Below are 15,468 nucleotides of genomic sequence, written 5' to 3' on the forward strand. Positions count from 1 at the left end.
CACAGGCCCTGGTGTGGTGAAGATGGCCTCAACCAGCAGCACAGGCCTTGGTGTGGTGAAGGTGGCTTCAGCCAGCAGCACAGGCCATGGTGTGGTGTAGGTGGTCTCAGCAAGAAGCACAGACCCTGGTGTGGTGTTGTCGCTTCGGCCAGAAGCAAAGCACTGTTGTGGTGCAGATGGCCTCAGCCAGTGCCACAGGCCCTAGTGTGGTGTAGTTGGCCTCAACCAGCAGCACAGGCCCTGTTGTGGTGTATTTGGCCTCAGCCATAATCACAGGCCCTGGTGTGGTGAAGATGGCCTTGGCCAGAAGCAAAGGCACTCCTGTGGTGTAGATGGCCTAGGACAGAGCCACATTCCATTGTCTGCAATGAAGGGTCTACAATGTCGATGTTGGGTTTTTACTCTTTGTATACGGCGAAGATGGCCTTCCAAAAGGCCCTGGTGCGGTGTAGTTGGCCTCAAACAGCAGCACAGGCCCTGTTGTGGTTTAGGTTGCCTCAGCAAGAAGCACAGGACGTGGTGTGGAGTAGTGGGCTCAGCCAGAAGCACTGGCCTTGGTGTGGTGAAGGTGGCTTCAGCCAGCAGCACAGGCCCTGGTGTGGTGTAGGTGGTCTCAGCAAGAAGCACAGACCCTGGTGTGGTGTAGTTGGCCTCAACCAGCAGCACAGGCCCTGTTGTGGTGTATTTGGCCTCAGCCATAATCACAGGCCCTGGTGTGGTGAAGATGGCCTTGGCCAGAAGCAAAGGCACTCCTGTGGTGTAGATGGCCTAGGACAGAGCCACAGTCCATTGTCTGCAATGAAGGGTCTACAATGTCGATGTTGGGTTTTTACTCTTTGTATACGGCGAAGATGGCCTTCCAAAAGGCCCTGGTGCGGTGTAGTTGGCCTCAAACAGCAGCACAGGCCCTGTTGTGGTTTAGGTTGCCTCAGCAAGAAGCACAGGACGTGGTGTGGAGTAGTGGGCTCAGCCAGAAGCACTGGCCTTGGTGTGGTGAAGGTGGCTTCAGCCAGCAGCACAGGCCATGGTGTGGTGTAGGTGGTCTCAGCAAGAAGCACAGACCCTGGTGTGGTGTAGTCGCCTCGGCCAGAAGCAGAGCACTGTTGTGGTGCAGATGGCCTCAGCCAGTGCCACAGGCCCTAGTGTGGTGTAGTTGGCCTCACCCAGTAGCTTATGCCCTGTTGTGGTGTAGTTGGCCTCAGCCATAGTCACAGGCCCTGGTGTGGTGAAGATGGCCTCAGCCATAGTCACAGGCCCTGGTGTGGTGAAGTTGGCCTCAACATGCAGCACAGGCCCTGGTGTGGTGAAGTTGGCCTCAGCCATAGTCACAGGCCCTGGTGTGGTGAAGATGGCCTCGGCCAGAAGCAACGGCACTGGTGTGGTGAAGATGGCCTCAACAAGCAGCACAGGCCCTGGTGTGGTGTAGTTGGCCTCAACCAGCAGCACAGGCCCTGGTGTGGTGAAGTTGGCCTCAGCCATAATCTCAGGCCCTGGTGTGGTGAAGATGGCCTTGGCCAGAAGCAAAGGCACTCCTGTGGTGTAGATGGCCTAGGACAGAGCCACAGGCCATTGTCTGCAATGAATGGTCTACAATGTCGTTGTTGGGTTTTTACTCTTTGTATACGGCGAAGATGGCCTTCCAAAAGGCCCTGGTGCGGTGTAGTTGGCCTCAACCAGCAGCACAGGCCCTGGTGTGGTGAAGTTGGCCTCAGCCATAATCACAGGCCCTGGTGTGGTGAAGATGGCCTCGGCCAGAAGCAAAGGCACTGGTGTGGTGAAGATGGCCTCAGCCATAATCACAGGCCGTGGTGTGGTGTAGTTGGCCTCAACCAGCAGCACAGGCCCTGGTGTGGTGTAGATGGCCTCAACCAGCAGCTCAGGCCCTGGTGTGGTGTAGTTGGCCTCAGCAATAATCACAGGCCCTGGTGTGGTGTAGTTGGCCTCAACCAGCAGCACAGGCCCGGTGTGGTGTAGTTGGCCTCAACCAGCAGCACAGGCCCTGGTGTGGTGTAGTTGGCCTCAGCCATAATCACAGGCCCTGGTATGGTGTAGTTGGCCTCAGCCAGCAGCACAGGGCCTGGTGTGGTGTAGTCGTCTCGGCCAGAAGCAGAGTACTGGTGTGGTGAAGATGGCCACAGCCAGAGCCACAGGCCCTGGTGTGGTGTAGTTGGCCTCAACCAGCAGCACAGGTCCTGGTGTGGTGAAGTTGGCCTCGGCCATAATCACAGGCCCTGGTGTGGTGAAGATGGCCTTGGCCATAATCACAGGCCCTGGTGTGGTGTAGATGGGCTAGGATAGAGCCACAGGCCATTGTCTGCAATGAATGGTCTACAATGTCGATGTTGGGTTTTTACTCTTTGTATGCGGCGAAGATGGCCTTCCAAAAGGCCCTGGTGCGGTGTAGTTGGCCTCAACCAGCAGCTCAGGCCCTGGTGTGGTGAAGTTGGCCTCAGCCATAATCACAGGCCCTGGTGTGGTGAAGATGGCCACAGCTAGAGCCACAGGCCCTGGTGTGGTGAAGTTGGCCTCAGCCATAGTCACAGGCCCTGGTGTGGTGAAGATGGCCTCGGCCAGAAGCAACGGCACTGGTGTGGTGAAGATGGCCTCAACAAGCAGCACAGGCCCTGGTGTGGTGTAGTTGGCCTCAACCAGCAGCACAGGCCCTGGTGTGGTGAAATTGGCCTCAGCCATAATCACAGGCCCTGGTGTGGAGAAGATGGCCTCGGCCAGAAGTAAAGGCACTCGTGTGGTGAAGATGGCCTCAACCAGCTCACAGGCCTGGTGTGGTGTAGTTGGCCTCAACCAGCAGCACTGGACCTGGTGTGGTGTAGTTGGCCTCAGCCATAATTACAGGCCCTGGTGTGGTGTAGTTGGCCTCAGCCAGCAGCACAGGCCCTGGTGTGGTGTAGTCGTCTCGGCCAGAAGCAGAGCACTGGTGTGGTGAAGATGGCCACAGCCAGAGCCACAGGCCCTGGTGTGGTGTAGTTGGCCTCAACCAGCAGCACAGCCCTGGTGTGGTGAAGTTGGCCTCAACCATATTCACAGGCCCTGGTGTGGTGTAGTTGGCCTCAACCAGCAGCACAGGCCCTGGTCTGGTGTAGTTGGCCTCAACCAGCAGCACAGGCCCTGGTCTGGTGTAGTTGGCCTCAACCAGCAGCTCAGGCCCTGGTGTGGTGTAGTTGGCCTCAGCAATAATCACCGGCCCTGGTGTGGTGTATTTGGCCTCAACCAGCAGCACAGGCCTGGTGTGGTGTAGTTGGCCTCAACCAGCAGCACAGGCCCTGGTGTGGTGTAGTTGGCCTCAGCCATAATCACAGGCCCTGGTGTGGTGTAGTTGGCCTCAGCCAGCAGCACAGGGCCTGGTGTGGTGTAGTCGTCTCGGCCAGAAGCAGAGCACTGGTGTGGTGAAGATGGCCACAGCCAGAGCCACAGGCCCTGGTGTGGTGTAGTTGGCCTCAACCAGCAGCACAGGCCCTGGTGTGGTGAAGTTGGCCTCGGCCATAATCACAGGCCCTGGTGTGGTGAAGATGGCCTTGGCCAGAAGCAAAGGCACTCCTGTGGTGTAGATGGCCTAGGACAGAGCCACAGGCCATTGTCTGCAATGAATGGTCTACAATGTCGATGTTGGGTTTTTACTCTTTGTATACGGCGAAGATGGCCTTCCAAAAGGCCCTGGTGCGGTGTAGTTGGCCTCAAACAGCACCACAGGCTCTGTTGTGGTTTAGGTTGCCTCATCAAGAAGCACAGGACCTGGTGTGGAGTAGTGGGCTCAGCCAGAAGCACTGGCCTTGGTGTGGTGAAGGTGGCTTCAGCCAGCAGCACAGGCCATGGTGTGGTGTAGGTGGTCTCAGCAAGAAGCAAAGGCACTGGTGTGGTGAAGATGGCCTCAGCCATAATCACAGGCCGTGGTGTGGTGTAGTTGGCCTCAACCAGCAGCACAGGCCCTGGTGTGGTGTAGATGGCCTCAACCAGCAGCTCAGGCCCTGGTGTGGTGTAGTTGGCCTCAGCAATAATCACAGGCCCTGGTGTGGTGTAGTTGGCCTCAACCAGCAGCACAGGCCTGGTGTGGTGTAGTTGGCCTCAACCAGCAGCACAGGCCCTGGTGTGGTGTAGTTGGCCTCAGCCATAATCACAGGCCCTGGTATGGTGTAGTTGGCCTCAGCCAGCAGCACAGGGCCTGGTGTGGTGTAGTCGTCTCGGCCAGAAGCAGAGAACTGGTGTGGTGAAGATGGCCACAGCCAGAGCCACAGGCCCTGGTGTGGTGTAGTTGGCCTCAACCAGCAGCACAGGTCCTGGTGTGGTGAAGTTGGCCTCGGCCATAATCACAGGCCCTGGTGTGGTGAAGATGGCCTCAACCAGCAGCACAGGCCTGGTGTGGTGTAGATGGGCTAGGATAGAGCCACAGGCCATTGTCTGCAATGAATGGTCTACAATGTCGATGTTGGGTTTTTACTCTTTGTATATGGCGAAGATGGCCTTCCAAAAGGCCCTGGTGCGGTGTAGTTGGCCTCAACCAGCAGCTCAGGCCCTGGTGTGGTGAAGTTGGCCTCAGCCATAATCACAGGCCCTGGTGTGGTGAAGATGGCCACAGCCAGAGCCACAGGCCCTGGTGTGGTGAAGTTGGCCTCAGCCATAGTCACAGGCCCTGGTGTGGTGAAGATGGCCTCGGCCAGAAGCAACGGCACTGGTGTGGTGAAGATGGCCTCAACAAGCAGCACAGGCCCTGGTGTGGTGTAGTTGGCCTCAACCAGCAGCACAGGCCCTGGTGTGGTGAAGTTGGCCTCAGCCATAATCTCAGGCCCTGGTGTGGTGAAGATGGCCTTGGCCAGAAGCAAAGGCACTCCTGTGGTGTAGATGGCCTAGGACAGAGCCACAGGCCATTGTCTGCAATGAATGGTCTACAATGTTGTTGTTGGGGTTTTACTCTTTGTATACGGCGAAGATGGCCTTCCAAAAGGCCCTGGTGCGGTGTAGTTGGCCTCAACCAGCAGCACAGGCCCTGGTGTGGTGAAGTTGGCCTCGGCCAGAAGCAAAGGCACTGGTGTGGTGAAGATGGCCTCAGCCATAATCACAGGCCCTGGTGTGGTGTAGTTGGCCTCAACCAGCAGCACAGGCCCTGGGGTGGTGTAGATGGCCTCAACCAGCAGGTCAGGCCCTGGTGTGGTGTAGTTGGCCTCAGCAATAATCACAGGCCCTGGTGTGGTGTAGTTGGCCTCAACCAGCAGCACAGGCCTGGTGTGGTGTAGTTGGCCTCTACCAGCAGCACAGGCCCTGGTGTGGTGTAGTTGGCCTCAGCCATAATCACAGGCCCTGGTATGGTCAATACTTTTTAGAAACACCTTTTGCTGCAATTACAGCTCCCAGTCTTTTAGGGTATTTTTCTACCAGCTTTGCACATTTACAGACTGACATTCTTGCTCATTCTTCTTTGCCAAACTGCTCCAGCTCAGTCAGATTAGATAGACAGCGTTTGTGAACAGCAGTTTTCAGATCTTGCCACAGATTCTGGATTGGATTTAGATCTGGACATTGACTGGGCCATTCTAACACATGGAAATGTTTTGTTTTTCTATTGTTGCCCTGGCTTTACTGTATGTTTAGCAATCATCAAGAAATGTCTATGGGCAACTGACTACACTGAGACCAAAGGGGGCTGAATAATTACACACACCACAGTTTTCAGCTATTTATTTGTAATAAATATTTGGCATCATGTATGATTTTTGTTCCACTTCTCTAATGTACACCACTTTGTGTAGGTGTTTCATTTAGAGTTCAAATAAAATAGATTCATATTTGTGTCTGTAATGTAACAAAATGTGTAAATGTATGTAATACATACATGTAAAACTGAAAATACGTTTGTACTCACTTTCACATCTCCCCCAAGGACAAAGAGAGGCTGGCAGATTTCTGGGTATTGCTTAATCAGCAGGTGGAGGCCATACAGCTGCAAACCCTCCTTGAGTTGTTCCAACATTGGCTGCAATCTAAGCACAGCATGGAGTGTAATGGCTCTGTGGGTACAAAAAAGAGGTTAAACAACATCTTCAGATGCTATTTTTCTTACATTCATATAGAAAACGAAAACATGTCACAGCATACCAGACAATCGGTTCCTTGTTTTGAACCGAGATGGCTCCAGTGAATCCACAGTTTAAAATCTCATCAGTAAGGCCCTGAAGTGACTGCTCAGTTGAAGATTCCACCTAAAAGTAATTTAACAGATGAAATTATATAGCTGCAATGTGTACTAAGGCAATATTTTTACTAGTTATACAGCACCTGGTCAATCAGTAACCGCAACTGTGAATCTGCCACTGTATTTTTATCCAGCTGTGTTGGGTTGATCTGCCCATTGCAGAGGTAACTGTAAGCCCACTGGCTGAAAAATGTAGGGGCAGGACCTCCTTGTGCCAAACTGACGGCCAGAATCTCACCAACAGTCCTACTTATACAAACAGCATGAGTGTATTGCTTATAGTATAAAACATGACAGTTTTCCCTTTCTTTAAAATAAACATGCCTGAAGAGTCCACTGTCAAAGTCAGTAAGGGAATAGCGTGGACTTTTTTGGTGTGGTGGTCCTTCAAAGAAACGAGTCTCGATTCCGGCGACCATTTCTATTGAGAGAAGAAAGTTATGAATTATCCGATGTAAAACATTCATTTAGAGCTGGGTGAAATAAGATTTTTTTCATATCACAGTATTTTTTTCATTTGAGGCAATACTGATATATATATCATAATGTGTCTCACTGATTTTGAAGGCTTAACATGACAGATGTACTGAAGCAACATCATACATCTGTTCCAGATATGTAAAAATTCCATTCAAAATGAAAATATTGATTCAAAAAAAGATGCCCTGCGATGGACTGGCGACCCATCCAGGTTGTACCCCGCCTCTCGCCCTGTGACCGCTGGAGATAGGCACCAGCACTCCCCGCGACCCCACAAGGGATAAGCGGCCAAGAAAATGGATGGATGGATGGATGGATGATTCAAAAAATAAATCATAGTATACAGAAAGGTGTACTTGAGACAATAATATTGACACCTTTTATCAACACCAAACCAGTAAGCTCATAACACAACATAGTCACATCACAGCCATGCTATGGTTAAAAAAAAAAGACTATTTTCCCTGTGTTACCGGTGTTTTGGTTTTCGACCTTGGTTTTCTCATTTTGGGTTTCGGCCAAGAACTTTCATATCAGTCCATCCCAAATTATAAACATGATTGATGTATAGTTTAGTAAAGGAGAAATATAGTCATATTTACAACACAACTGGAGCAGAGTTCACTTAGAAGATAAAATGTATATTACAGAAGTATAAAATTTAGGGATTGGTCATTTCTTCAACATAAATAATACGAATGGAAAAGTAATTGATCTCTTTAAGTTCACCTGTGAGAAATTCTTTTCGAAGGGCACCAGTGTCGATTCCTGCTTCCCCAAAGAAGGACACCTTCAACATGGCAGTGGGTGAATTTTTTTTTTGACGTTGCCACTGCAGAAGGCCTCTCTCCAGAATGTTTGTTCTTGAAATAAGGATGCTGAACTGCTTCTCCACATCAACTCTTTGACAAATCGCATCCAACACATCGTCGACACTAAAAAAAATCAATAAATGAAAGAATAAACACTCTTTATTCAGTTCAGAGTATTAATAGTCATCTGTGTGTGTGATGTTTTTTACCTTTTCATATGGTCCTCTTCTACTATGTTCTCCTCAATTTCATCCACGTCTATTACATTTTTGCTTCTAATAAAAATAAAGAAAAAGTTGGTGTGTCAATGGGAAATTCTCAAGATGTTATATCCTATATGTAATTTTAAAAGCCCTGCTTTTTCAACTACCTTTCTCCGCATGTGTTTGCATGGATTTCAAGGAAATAAGGTGCAAATTTCAAGTTACAGATAGGACACTGAAGTTTCTAAAACAGAAATGAGAGTTAAAATATTGAATAGAGTTCCATTGTAGTTATGTTAATGGTCTATACTCATTTCTATTAAGATATTACTTCATCCAATTCCTCTGTGTCGGTGTGCTCTTCAGAAGGCTGCACGGACACTATGTGGACCTCGGTTTGACATGCCTATCATAATTAATAGACATATAACATTGCTGATTAAGATAAAAAAAAGTGGGACAATTTTTTTATTGACATTTCAATGCAATGCAATTTCATTAAAATAAATGCATATATTGTTCTAAGATGTGTGTACCTCTGTGTCCTCAGCTGAAGACCCAGACTCTGTGCAATCCTGCACATGAAGAGCCAAAATATGCAATGGCAGACTTACTTTGCATGTTTGGCATTGTGCTTTGGGCATATTTTTAAATTCAACTGCATCAGGAGGTAACGGAGTAAGGTCAAATTCTTGCTGTAAAGGTACTATATACAGCAAGTTTTTCCCATTTCCTGTCATACTGCGTATTAGGGTCCCGGTGTAACCTTCAGAATCAGGAGGGACCAGTGTCAGTTTCCTTTTACCCTGACCACCTGAAAAAAGTAGAGCCCAGATCTAGTTCACATAGGTGCAAATTATGGGACTATCATGTAATAAACATTTGTTACCCCTACCTGTAGCCTTGTAGAGCAACCATCCTCCAGTCAGACCCTGCATTTTAGGATATTCACTTTAAAGAAGTCCAAATAACTGCAGAAGAAGATCAATATTGTGATGCCTGCAGACTTGATGATCTTTACAGAGACATATAAGTCTGAAAATCTATATATTTATTCCTTTAACCTCTTCATGGTTCATGTCCCTGGACATTGTGAGATGTCTTTTACCCAGTCCTGCCTGTGCAAGCTGAAATTCCTCAGAGGAGGTAGGTGTTGTTTCTGCATTACAGTTCAGCAAGTATACATAGAAACTGAAAGGCTTCCATGCTTTAAAAGGTGGTGTCACAGGGATCCTTGGATTATGCATCTTTCGTTTTCCAAGAAAACTTTTTTTTTTTCCAAAGAAACCAGGGAAAGATCTGAACGGAATTAGAAAAATACATGAAAATGACAGCACAGTTATAACACACCAAAAAGGTTAAAAACTTTTTAAATAATTTATTTTCATATTTAATTTAAAACCTTGCCATCTCTTGATCTACAGAGGGAGGTCCCTGTTCCTGCCTTAATCCCTGTGCTGCCTGGTGCTGTCCCTGAGAAAGATTCTGAGTGAGCACAGTAATAAGATTCTGTGCAGCGGCTTCCACTGTAGAATTGTAGTTCACATTCTAAAAAACACATATATAAAAAAATGAATAGGTAAAACATAACAGAAATTATGAAATATGTTAAACATAGGGATGCACCGATACCGGCCTCGATACCAGATTTTCTAAAGTACTCGTTAAAACTCCCCCGATACCATGGTTTGAGAAAGAAGACTGCATCCCAAGCCCGATTAGTTATGGAGTCTTTTAAAATGTTTTCCATATTTTTGGGGAAGGATCAAATTGTTAATATTACTTTACCTTTCAAAGTAAGTTTCAGCCGAAAATGATAGCGAGGCGTTTCTGTTGAGCTAGCATTTCAGCAAAAAACGTTATAAAATAAAAAAACAGAAAAAAAAATTAACCGTAACAATAGCCACTTCTTAAATTCGTAGTATTCACAGACTGCAGTGTAATTGTTCCAAACTTAAACACTCACCTGATTGTTCGCGCCAGCAGTGTTGCTGGAAGACGACGCCATCGTTCACTGAGGGACAAGTTAACAGCAGCCCCCACCCGATACAATGCGCGCTACTTTGAGAGCATGGGAAATGACCACTTCTCACGTAGTGGCTGGGAAAACGTCTCATAATTGATCAGTTACGGCGTAATTTGTACACATTACTGCTTGAAAGAGCTTTAGTAACTGAGTTTTAGCAGTTATGCATGACATGTTTTCTAAACATTATCAAATAATACAGTGCAGGAGGTGTTTGATAAATTATGTTCATTCCCAGGTTTCCTGAAGGCAACATGAAAAATGGACCATCTTGAGCCTGCAGCGGTCTGCTGTCACTCATGATTCCCCGCCCCTCTCTGTGTAGCCACGCCCACCACGCCAAAACAGGGCCAAAAGTCTGAAACTGAAAAATAGAGATCTGAAAGTGAAAAAAAAAAAATTTGAAGCTGAGAGAAAAATCCGAACCTGAAGAATTTTTTTTTGTACATTAATTTAAAAGATCTGAATCTGAAAAAATGTAATCTGAGACTGAATAGATTTTTTAAAAATAATAATAATGAAAAAAAGATTCAGTTAATACAAATATTCAAAACGTTTGATTTTATTTTAAATCCAACTCTTTCTTTTTCAAAGTTCACTCTAAAAATGTGACTTTTGCTTTCAGTTTACATATTTTCGATTTTAAATTTTTCTTTTAACTACACAAACATTATGGCCCTGATTTAACTCCATAGAAAACGCTGCTAGGAGCATGCCAAAGCAACAGGTGCCGATATATTCCTAAACGTGTAGAAATGTTGGCCAATCAGAAGTCTAGAAGCCTCGGTGGGAAATAGTAAATAAAGATGGGGCGTAGAAGCAGAACAGAGTCGTATGTGTGGAGGGACAGTAACTGTGTGTGAATATGTAAGCATTTAAACACTGCAGAGAGTACAATTAACAGTAACAGTATTGTAGAAATTCATTTCACCGAAACAAAACGTGGCGCACAGTGTAACGTCAAAAAAGGCGCACATCTTTGACGCTGCGCTTTCTCCGTTTTCCTCATAAATGCAAAAACTGAGTTTTCAAAAATATCCACCCTGACAGGCATTTTTAGAAATCTCCGTTTTCAGAGACCGAAAACGCCGTTTACGTGTGGACGAAACGTGCAAACGCATAGAAAAATCTCCGTTTTCAAAAATACCCGGGTACGTGTGGATGTAGCCTGAGTTGTTATGTGTTTTGGAGTTTTTACGTGCTTCTGAGTTTTTACGTGTTTTGGAGTATGTACGTGCTTCAGGGTTTGTACGCGTTTTGAAGTTTGTACGTGCTGCTTTGTCTCTAGGGGCCACCGTAAATATACTTTTATTTATTCACTCCACATAAAATGTAATAAATAAATCATATAATACAAAAACCAACTAGTCACAGTTCAACTTTTAACTATTTAAATTTTCAGCTTTTTCTTTTTAAACAAATTTAAAATGAAACAACACAAAACACTGCAAACCACAACACAATTAAATATAAATTAAAATATGAAAAAGAAGATGCATATTCTCTGTCATATGGGCCTGCATAAATACACTTTCTGAATCCTTTATCATCTGCAACTGAAAATAGTTGTGGATGATTACTATACCTTTTTAATGTGACGTTGTTGTCCCTGGCTCTCTTTCTCTCTCTCTCCCTCCCGCTCTGTTCCTGTGCTACTGAGAGTATAACTACCGCCCCTCCCCCCTCTGCCCAGCGCAAAGCACAAGGCTCGCGTGCGGAGTGAAGCGGAAAAAAGTGCGAGAGAGAGGGTGAGAGAAAGAAAAAAAAAAAACAACCCACGGCTCGCGATAAGGAGCCGCCTCGCGTCGTTCACTTCAAAGAGTCGGCTCTAAGAGCCATTTCGTTCGCGACCGACCCATCACTAGCAGGCAGAGGCGTCCCCCTGCCCTGCTGTGGATTTCACGCGTCGCCTCCCACTGTTGCTATTCTGTCCGTCGGGACTGGATCGCCGGGTTATGCTGGCCGATCGCCGAATGTCTCGTGGCGCCCCACAGGCAGGCTGGTCCTTCTTTACATATGCTGGCTTGCACGCGTTTTGTTTCCTGCTCCTCACTTTTCGTGTGTCTCTCCTCCCGTCTTTGCGCTCACTATCTCCCTTAAGTCAGTTTGGCGGCTGATAGGCCACCTCGGGGAACGCCCCCACCTCACAGGTGCCTACAATTGTCCGCTTAATCCACAGTGGAATAAAAAGAATACTGTACAACAACACTAAACACACACTATAAATATGGGGATAAAATCATGCAATAGGAATAGCAATAAACAAACATGCAATAGCAATATTACAATAAAATCATGCAAATAAAATTGACACTATGTACCAACACACAGTCCAATCCAAAACAAAACATAAAAACACAATTTTCCACTGTGTGACATAAGGAGCAAGTGCAACGACAGAATCGAGAGTCGGTAGAAGCAAGATGGAATACACATTTGTGAATGAGAAAGAGGCAGGTAAAACAGTGAAGTTGCAAAGAACAGCAGTAGAGAAGGTAGACAAGTTTAAACAGATGGGGTCAATAATACAAAGCAATGGACAATGCACAAGAGAGGTGAAGAAGAGAGTGCGGACAGGGTCAAGCAGGCAGAGATGAGTTTCAGGAGTGATTTGTGACAGGAGGATAGCAGCAAGAATGAAAGGAAGATATTAAGACCTGCTATGATGCATAATTTGGAGGTGGGGACATCGGCAAAACGACAGGAGGTGGAGCTGGAGATATCAGAGCTGAAGATGTTAAGATTTTAATTAGGAATGACCTGAATGGAGAGGATTAAAAATTAGTATACAAGGGGGAAAGCTCAAGTCAAGTGTTTTGGAGACAGGATTAGAGTTACAAGGCTGGTGGTGTGGAGGAAAGATGGTGGAAAAATTAGACAAATTATACCAAATATGGCACTAAAAAGCAGAAGGAAACCACGAGTATGGTTGGTTCATGAATATGGTGAAGGAGGGTCTTGTAGAGAGTTTGTGTGATAGAAGATGTGGCTAGGGATACGATGAGATGGAGGCTGATGATCTGCAGTGGCAATCATATTTTTCTGATTGATTTCAATTTATTCATACAAACACAAAGTTTTCATCAGACAAAAAAGGCAGTCATAGATTTCCATGGGGTTCTGTGCCGGCACTTTTGCATGCGTCCTTTATGCAATGTTATTAGAAATCACTGAAAACATTTCTGTTGCTATGAAGTTAAATTTACCTATAAAGTCAGCTGACACAGTCAGCTGAGAGCCAGATATTAATAATAACTAATGATTAAATGCAGTGGTATATAAATACAATGAGTAAAAAAGGAAGTCTCTAACAGCCTAAGTGAGGAGCAAGGGTCAACTTATCCAGCCCCAACGATATGCTTTTTTCTTTTCTTTTTTTTAGTTTTAAAACTAATATTAAAAGTAGAGAGGGTTTCTGTCACCCCAATTAAAACTGGGAGCTGGTTCCACAGAAGAAATCTGAGAATCTGAAGGCTCTGCCTCCCATTCTACGTTTAAATACCCTAGGAACCACAAACCTGCAGTCTGAGAGCTTAGTGCTCTATTGGGGTAATACTGTACTATGAGGTCTTTGAGGTAAGATAAGGGCCTGGATATTCAGGACCTCATATTTAATGAGAAGGCTTTAAAATTCAGTTCTGGATAACAGGGAGCCAATGAAGAAGAGCCAGTATATGAGAAATATGTTCTTTCTTTCTAGTTCTAGAAAGCAGGTTTAACAACCATGATGATGATGTTGATTGAACCAACTTGCATCTGCCTTTTTGGGACAGAAAACCTGAAAAAAAAAACCTCACAATGTTATGTTGATGTCAGTAAAGCTAATTTAACATTTAAACTGGCAGATAGTGAAAAAACAAATTTATCTAAAAGTTGGAACTGAATCTGACTAAATGTTGCAGTTTGCAATCATAGTTTTATTTTAATATTTCTAGGGAACCCTTTCGCCCACAGTGTTAGGAAGATGTAACCTATAGATTTTATAGATCTTCTGTGCCTTTAAAAAAAAATCCACAAAAAAAATCCATGTCCACTGAGCGATGTCAGCCTTTCAATTCAATAACTAATTATAAATTACCTCATGGTAAATACATTACACAACTCTAATATGTCTTGATGCATTCTCAATTATCCAGGAAAGTAAATCTCCAAAAGTTGAATCTGTTCATCTGGACGTAGCGTTTTGTGAGAGAAACATTTCGTCACTCATCCAAGTGACTTCTTCAGTCTCAGCTGACTGCAGGTTTCCCCAAACCTTATAAACAGTACATTTGCATAATGACTGAAACCAGCCCACTGAAGGAACAATGGGCTGTGAGGTCAGTTCCTTAATCATAATTATGCAAATTCCCATGACCATTGATCAATGGTACTCATGGCCATTGATCAGTGTTCTTTGATCAGTGGGTTTTGGTCAGTGATTGTTGATCAATGGTCAATTTGCATAATTATGATTAAGGAACTGACCTCACAGCCCATTGTTCCTTCAGTGGGCTGGTTTCAGTCATTATGTAAATGTACTGTTTATAAGATTGGGGAAACCTGCAGTCAGCTGAGACTGAAGAAGTCACTTGGATGAGTGACGAAACGTTTCTCCCACAAAACGCTACGTCCAGATGAACAGAATCAACTTTTGGAGATTTACTTTCCTGGATGATTGAGAATGCATCAAGACGTTTTAACCCACTTTGGCAAGGACTGCCTAAAGCTTGTACGTCAGTATGAGCAAACAGCACGTAAGATGGTGGACTACAGGAACCACCTGAGATTCAGCCTCAGATGGCGACAAAACAGGATTACTCCTAAAAGTCTGCAAATGAGCTCTTCAGTTAAAGGCTTCCGGGCAACAAAAATCCTCCAGAAGGCACAGCATGAGTTGCTTAATGAACGGGTGAGGCAGACAAATTTTACCATCGACATGCTAAAATCTCAAGAGGAGCGGATCCGACGGAGACTGACAATGCTTTTAGATGAGAATACTCTTAAAAAGGTGTTTGACTTCACTGAGAAGGCTTGTCTAGCACAGCACAAGAAGTCTAAGACCAGGCAACAAAGGAAGTTTGACTTACTTGTTGTACGTCGGAAACCACCGCAAAATACGGAGAGTGTCCTCAGCGGCCAGAAGAGACAAGGATGCGACACGGAGTATGTGGACAAGTGGGTGAAGAATTTGTCTGACAGACAGCTCACCCAAACAGAGAAAAACATCCTTGCTAAAGGGTTGAATTTTGCCGTCACACCGAGACAAATCCCGCTAGTGGAGCTGATCGCAGCCACAGAAACAGCAATTCGTAACAACAATATTGCAGAAGTGGAAGCAGAGCAACTACGGACGAAAGTTTCGGCCTGTCTCAGCAATGCAAAGCCCCCAGCATCCAACATCACCATGGAGGAGAGGAAGACACTCACATCACTTAGTGATGACAACAACATTATCATCCTTCCGACAGACAAGGGTAGGTGCACAGTATTGCTTAACCAGAAAGACTATCATGAGAAGATTTTGTCACTACTCAGTGATGAAAATACTTATGAGCCCCTGAAACGAGACCCAGGAAGTGGTTACAGGAAGAGGGTGATAGACTGTCTGAAGCAGTTAGAACAAGACAAGGCTATTGACCGGACCTCATACCACAGGCTGTACCCAGGGGAGTCTACACCAAGTCTGTATGGTTTACTGAAAATACATAAGCAGGGTGCACCTTTAAGACCAATTGTCTGCATGATCAACTCGGTCACCTATAA

At 45.7% G+C, this 15,468-nt stretch overlaps 1 protein-coding gene across 1 annotated transcript; it reads right to left on the reverse strand.

Moving 5' to 3' along the window:
- Positions 1-6,050: 6,050 nt before the first annotated feature.
- On the reverse strand, positions 6,051-7,775 carry LOC134630262 (G2/M phase-specific E3 ubiquitin-protein ligase-like). The gene is made up of 5 exons (XM_063477419.1): positions 7,704-7,775; positions 7,412-7,617; positions 6,527-6,623; positions 6,286-6,448; positions 6,051-6,209 (listed from the first exon to the last, which is right to left on the reverse strand). The coding sequence occupies exons 1-5, from the start codon at positions 7,709-7,711 to the stop codon at positions 6,051-6,053; spliced, it is 633 nt and encodes a 210-aa protein (XP_063333489.1). The 5' UTR covers positions 7,712-7,775.
- Positions 7,776-15,468: the final 7,693 nt, after the last annotated feature.

Source organism: Pelmatolapia mariae, linkage group LG7, assembly GCF_036321145.2.
Source record: "Pelmatolapia mariae isolate MD_Pm_ZW linkage group LG7, Pm_UMD_F_2, whole genome shotgun sequence".
In the NCBI taxonomy this organism is placed as follows: domain Eukaryota; kingdom Metazoa; phylum Chordata; class Actinopteri; order Cichliformes; family Cichlidae; genus Pelmatolapia; species Pelmatolapia mariae.

Coding starts and splice junctions, on each gene's coding strand:
- LOC134630262 (XM_063477419.1), bottom strand. Junction 6,449..6,526: donor TTTGACAGTGGACTCTTCAG/GCATGTTTATTT, acceptor TTGTATAAGTAG/GACTGTTGGTGAGATTCTGG. Junction 6,210..6,285: donor TGCGGTTACTGATTGACCAG/GTGCTGTATAAC, acceptor AATTACTTTTAG/GTGGAATCTTCAACTGAGCA.